We start from the raw sequence: 6,590 nt of genomic DNA, 5'->3' as shown, positions 1-6,590 counted from the left end.
ATTAGAGCTGGTTCAGTTACAAACTGGGACTAATGTGCTTCACATTAGGCCCTTTTTCTACTATAGTGATGCGATGTGACCGCCATCACTACACAACCATCACTCTACGTCAAGCCTTCGTACATAATTTGACCATTGAAGTCAATCACTGGATCTTGAGAGATGAACACTCCCAAAGATCTGTTGGTGACCACCACCACCGTGGAGCCATACGAGGTCAATGCAGTGCAGTCACCCCCTTCCCCGGCTGCATTACACTGCATTGACTTGGATCACCATGTTGGAACCTCCACTCTCCACCCCTAGCTCACCTCTCCCTCACGCTCTGCTCGCTCACAGCTGCCGTGGCTAGCTCACCGGAGAGAAGAAGAAGAAGTTCAGAGAGATTCAGAGAAACGGTGGACACAGAGTTTTTTTCCCGGCGCACGAACGCCCCCCCTTTCTTCCTCGAGCCCGAACTCGACCGTGTCAATCCGTTACAACGCCATCAGGTGGCTTTATACCCCGAGCCGGCGCACCGGGCACGCACCCACGCCTCCACTCGCCCCTGATCTTCCCCGCGCTCTCCGCGCACTGACCGCGCCCACGCTGCGCCCGACGCCCGCGTCACACGGCCAGCTCCAACGGCTCGCGCCTGACCAGGCCACCTAGACTCGCCCACAGACGCACACACACCCACCCTGGTGCATGGACACGCCCGTTCACCCAACGCACGCACACATGCACGCCCTAGTCCTCGGACCCGACGCGCCCAGGCAGTCCAGCACCCGCCCATACCCGCGCTCGACGCGTCCGGCTTCATCGTCGTGGCTTATTGGCCCAACATTCACGCCCTAAGCCGCGGCTCAGAGCAGCCCGGCGTCTTCGACGCCGTCGTCCACCAGCAGCGCACGGCCGGCGACCGGTTCCTTCCGCAGCAGGGGGCACTCCCGCTTGAAGTGCCCTCTGACGCCACACTTGTAGCACTTGCCACGGTGATTGTCCCCGCCGCCTGATGCCGTGCTCCCCGCACCGTCGTCGTCGTCTTCTCCGCGTGCACCGCCCCGACGCCGCTCGCGTGCACGCCACTGCGCCGCGGTGTACATGAGCTGCTCGCCGTCCGCCTTCAGGCGCCCCAGAGCGTCGTTGAACAGCAGCTCCTCCAGGTTGCAGAACTGCTCCATGCCAGCGACCGCTGCGTACAGGCGATCGGGCACGCAGTCCAACAGCTTCTTCACCATAGATGCGTCCTCCAGCGTCGCTCCGAGCCCTGCAAAACGCGCCGCCATCCCGCCGATCTTCCCCGCGAACGCGTCCAGTGACTCGTCCCTCGCCATGAGCAGGAGCTCCCACTCCCCCCGGAGCGTGCCGAGCCGCGCCGCGCGCACACGGTCCGCGCCGACGAAGCGCGCCTTGAGACTGGCCCATATCTTCGCCGTCGTCTTCTTCGCAGCTACATGTAGCAGGAGATCATCGGCGAGCGCCCGGAGCAGATAAGCCCTCGCCGGCTTATCCTTCTTTGCGATCACCGCCGACGCCGCGTCCTCCGGCGGCACCACCGCCTCCCACAGCCCGGCTGCGTCCAGGTCGGCCTCCACCTTGATGGCCCAGGTGGTGTAGTTCTCCCTCGTCAGTACCGGCGCCGGATGAGACACCGAAGTGCCCGCGCCGCCACCGTACGGAACGATCGACATCGCCGGCGAACTCCCTCCCCCACGTGGCTCTGATACCAAATGTTGGAACCTCCACTCTCCACCCCTAGCTCACCTCTCCCCCACGCTCTGCTCGCTCACAGCTGCCGTGGCTAGCTCACCGGAGAGAAGAAGAAGAAGTTCAGAGAGATTCAGAGAAACGGTGGACACACAGTTTTTTTCCCGGCGCACGAACGCCCCCCTTTCTTCCTCGAGCCCGAACTCGACTATGTCAATCCGTTACAATGCCATCAGGTGGCTTTATACCCCGAGCCGGTGCACCGGGCACGCACCCATGCCTCCACTCGCCCCTGATCTTCCCCGCGCTCTCCGCGCACTGACCGCGCCCACGCTGCGACCGACGCCCGCGTCACACGGCCAGCTCCAACGGCTCGCGCCTGACCAGACCACCTAGACTCTCCCATAGACGCACACACACCCACCCTGGTGCACGGACACGCCCGTGCACCCAACGCACGCACACACGCACACCCTAGTCCTCGGACCCGACGCGCCCAGGCAGTCCAGCGCGCGCCCATACCCGCGCTCGACGCGCCCGGCTTCGTCGCCGTGGCTTATTGGCCCAACACACCACCACCAAGCACCATCTGACAACGACCATCTGAACTCTGAACTAACGTTGCTTAGATCCACGTAGTGCAAGGACCCTCACACTAGATCTGGCACATAGGGCGCAGAAGGCCTTGGATCGCCTCTTTGCTAGATCTGTGGTCCGGCGGCTTCAACAAGCCCGTGCGAACGCTGGGGTCCCTACTCTAAGCAGCAGTCCAAGATCTCCACACCCATAGCCGGTGGCCACACCGGAGGGCTGGTGAAGGCGACACAATAGTTGGTCGTGGCCTCCCAAGCCGCCTAGAACCGTTGGCGCACGATGAAGCATGTGGAGATGATGGCTTGGAGGACGCGGGGGACGAGGGGGAGGAGAGGAGATGGGGGTGGCGGCGATTGGGTTCTTCTTCTTAAAATAAGATGTGCACGATCTTCCCTGTCGCATTTCTTTTGCAAGATGTTGTACAAACATTATTTAGAAAAATTATTAAACATGAAACATTTAGGGTATTGTTATAAATTCCATTATGTCTTTTGAGTACAATTATGATGACGTATTGACTAACTCAAAAGGAGAGTGTGCTGCCAGAAACTTTTTAAGATAGCGGTTGTAGACACACGGCCTCTCTAGTTGGGCTAGATGCCCCGCCTTGCTTATTGTTTGCAGTGTCGCTTTCTCGCCTAGCTCCATGCACCCACTATTTCTGACTTAGTAAATCTATTCTGAGCATGGAGCAAACAAAAAGATGAAAGTGCATAGTCGTTTTCTTACTCTTTCAAACTCTCCCCATCCTCTACGGGGAAGAAGTTGTCATTCTCGCCCCACAACAAGAGTATATTCTGCATGCAAGCTAGTTGTCAGAGACATGTGATTGATGCTTATGTATACAATCGACAACATATCTATCTGACCGCATCACTCATCAAATATATTATTAATGGAATGTTAGTTAATAAAAGGAAAAAAATAATACACTCTGCAATTTGGAAGAAGGAAATGGCGCCTAAACCAGGGTGTAGTCACTTCGTTATATCTTTTATATTTAAATAGTTAGCCCCCGCTACTAGAGTTCTCTACATATGCGTGCTTCCATATCACCTGAATTATTTACAGCCTTTCGATTAAAATCATATGGCATCAAGAAGTCATACATGTGCTCATAAGTTACTCTTTGCATTAATGTAAATCATGCCACCTCATTAGTCATGTATGTCTGTTTTTGGACGCGGATTTTTAGAGCACGGGCTCCTGGACACCTCCTATCCTCACCATCTAATGTTGCTTTGAGATCCGTACTACACAACTAACTTACTACATGAAAACTTACTCTCTTTTGTTTCTTCAAAACAAAACAACAAATGAACTTGAAACTCTCCAGGACAACAAAACATTCTTAGAACAATGTGGGATAAAACTTTCAGATTGTTTTGTCCAAGAAAAATATAGAAACTGAGATTTTTTTTAATTAAAAAATCTTATTTCTATTATTTATGATGCGCGAAAAAATCTGAAAGTATTTTCCCCACATTTTAGTAAGAATGTTTTGTTGTGCTGAAAAAGTATGAAATTCATATGTCAAACTATATGAGAGAAACGAAAAAGAGAAATGTACTTGCATGAATCGCGATGCAGAATTGAATGACTAGGTAAGGGGGTGTCCATGAGCCTAAGCTCCATAGGATATTTTTCGTCTTTTTTTTCAACGAATGCATGCACTCAATTACATTTTTTGCATTAGTCTATCAACTAAAACAATGCCACTTTATCAATCATGTCTTCTTTCGGGGGGAATTTTTTTCCTCCTTTATACATCATTTTGTCACACACATCATTTATGTTTTACCATTTTAAATATGTAAAACTCTTATATGTTTTTCATTGTTTTTATTTGGTTTTAAGCACCTATTTATGCATTGGTTTTAACACAATTCCCGCGGCAACGCGAGGGGCATCTTCTAGTTTAATCTGTTCCTACGTATTATTACTGAAAATAGCACCAAGAATCTGCTGAAAAAACCCTGAAAAAACCTGCTGAAAAACAGGCGCCGATGCCTCTTTGCCCCTCATGTTCACCATATCGTCCAGCATCTCGGCTCTCTCCTTTCGGTTGTTACACATCACCTGCACCCACCATGAACAATTGAGCATATTTCTTACTACAAGACTAACAACTAAGACAACAAACCTTGATCGACCTTGAGGAAGTCCTTGACAAGGCGACGGGGAAACCACATCTTCATGTGCATGGCGGAGGAGAAGAGCAACCTGAGTTGTTCCACCGTCTCCGGCAGCATGAGCTCCGTGATCGACCGGGCGCCGGCGTGCCTCCCCAGCAAGGCGTCATTCATGGCGTCCGTGTACGTGACGGTGCAGCCGGAGACGACAACGGAGCGGACGAGGCCTGGGCACGCCGCGGCCATCTCGAAAGCCACGAATCCGCCGTAGCTGAACCCGACGACAGTGCAGGGCCCCGCCACGCCGAGATTCCGCAGCGCCGCCGTGAGGCATCGCGCCTGGAACGCCACGGAGCGGTCTGGCGACCGCGACGTGGAGCCGCCGAAGTGGACCAAGTCGGGGACATAGACGTCGTGGCCGCACTTGGCGAGGGCGCCCACCTGGAACCCCCATGTCATCATGCCATCGCCGGCGAAGCCGTGCACGAGCACCACGGGGTGGTGCTGATTGTGATTCATGTGCGATGCCTTCTTGTGGCTGGGCAGCCAGAAGTTGATGACGGTGCCGTTCTCCTCGTCCACGGCCACGGCGTGCTGCCTGAGGCCGGCGCTCGTTGCCAGACGGGCCACGAAGTGCTTCCTTAGTACCTCTACCCAGTTCACCATCCTAGATACAGTACGGACGAGCTTGTTTCTTGCTTAATGGCCGCTGGCACTTTTTTTTTCTTTTGACAATTCGCTTATGAGGTTAGCTAACCACTATTGTCATGTGGTATGGCGGTTGGTACTTTAATTTGTAGGCAAGAGCGAACATTAATCGCCATTTGTTCTAAATGATGACTCGTGTCTCTGTCACTGTCAGGTGTAGGACTGTGAGTTACACATGCAGAAATGAGAACTAAGGTCCTGTTTGGATGTCCACCTGCTTCCTGAAATTTCGGAATCTGTGGAGCACCCACTTGCCCGCTCCGCGAATTTTAACTGGAGCTCCGCCCGCTCCGGGAGTGGCCTCGTGGAGCGGAGCGTCTCCGAACAGGCTCTAAGTACCCATTTTTCTGCCGCCCACAGAGTTTTTCGGAATTTTTTTTTGAAGTTCAAACTTTTGAAAAGCTACCATTTTAGAAAGTTTGAAAAATTCAGAAATTCTAAATCTCAACCAATTGACCCGGCTCTTTTTAATTTTTGTGTCCCAAGGACTCATGAGAACAACCTCTTTTCTTTCCTTTGAAAAAGGCCAACATACGCACATATTTACACAACGTCTACTAAATTAATCTAAATCGATATTAACAAATTTAAATTACCTCTAGCACCATCTAATGTGCTTCCTTTTGCTATCAAAATTTACAGGCAAAGTCAGAATTTTTTGGTTGGAGAGTAGAGACGAATACATTGGCAACATATAGGAAAATAAATGGAAAAGAACCCTCAAGACGGACCACATCTGCAACATCTGTGGTAATGGCAAGGAGGACGAATACTACCTTCGTACGGGTTTATTAGACCCTTCGTATTTTGGACCAGATTTTGACCATCTATAGACTACTAAAATACTCCCTCCGTTCAAAAAAGTGTCTTAACTTTGTACTTTTTTTCTCAAATACGCATGAGTGTGCGTATCATTCATTAAAGAAGAAGAGGGGGTGGGGAGCCCCAATCCACCAATACAACATTCAGCTTATTTACAAGCGGATTTCATCCGACCTACCCGCTATTTACATAAGGCTAACAACTCGTGCCAAGCGTCTTGGTGTGGTAGTCCTCGGCGTGCAAGCCGGCCTGAGGTCCAACAGCGGTTCCTGAGGGCAAGCCAGGTGAAGAAACAACATCTTAACGGAGCCTTCGACTTCCAAGTAAACGGCGTTGTCGGAGATCATTGCCGTCCCATGAATTTTGTCGCGTATGCTGACCTCGCAGAGTACAAGCCATTTGCTTCCCAGGAGCACTGCACCTTGTCCTCCACTCCCTCCGCCAACTCAAAATCTGCAAGCCTCGTCCAAAGCCACAAGTACTCCTCCAGCTCCGGTCCCGTGAGGTTGGGGCCAACATCTCCAGCCCAAGCACCATTTCCGAGTGCATCCGAGACCAATCTCGTCGTCCTGACCTGCATTGGCACTCTGTTGTACAGCGCCGGTGCCAGCTCTCTTATCCTCGCTCCGTCCACCCAGCGGTCCT

At 52.1% G+C, this 6,590-nt stretch overlaps 1 protein-coding gene across 1 annotated transcript; it reads right to left on the bottom strand.

The window, feature by feature from the left end:
* Positions 1 to 2,784: 2,784 nt before the first annotated feature.
* On the bottom strand, positions 2,785 to 5,081 carry LOC119280326 (2-hydroxy-6-oxononadienedioate/2-hydroxy-6-oxononatrienedioate hydrolase-like). The gene is made up of 4 exons (XM_037561214.1): positions 4,437 to 5,081; positions 4,270 to 4,362; positions 3,013 to 3,080; positions 2,785 to 2,944 (listed from the first exon to the last, which is right to left on the bottom strand). The coding sequence occupies exons 1-4, from the start codon at positions 5,079 to 5,081 to the stop codon at positions 2,785 to 2,787; spliced, it is 966 nt and encodes a 321-aa protein (XP_037417111.1).
* Positions 5,082 to 6,590: the final 1,509 nt, after the last annotated feature.

The sequence above is a fragment of the Triticum dicoccoides genome, chromosome 3B (assembly GCF_002162155.2).
Source record: "Triticum dicoccoides isolate Atlit2015 ecotype Zavitan chromosome 3B, WEW_v2.0, whole genome shotgun sequence".
Taxonomy (NCBI): domain Eukaryota; kingdom Viridiplantae; phylum Streptophyta; class Magnoliopsida; order Poales; family Poaceae; genus Triticum; species Triticum dicoccoides.
The sequence above is the reverse complement of the archived record's forward strand: the minus strand, read 5'-3'. Positions and strand labels throughout refer to the sequence as shown.

Coding starts and splice junctions, on each gene's coding strand:
- LOC119280326 (XM_037561214.1), bottom strand. CDS start 5,081: ATGGTGAACTGGGTAGAGGTACTAAGGAAGCACTTCGTGGCCCGTCTG. Junction 4,363..4,436: donor TTGTCAAGGACTTCCTCAAG/GTCGATCAAGGT, acceptor TGGTGGGTGCAG/GTGATGTGTAACAACCGAAA. Junction 3,081..4,269: donor CGGCGCCTGTTTTTCAGCAG/GTTTTTTCAGGG, acceptor GCTTGCATGCAG/AATATACTCTTGTTGTGGGG.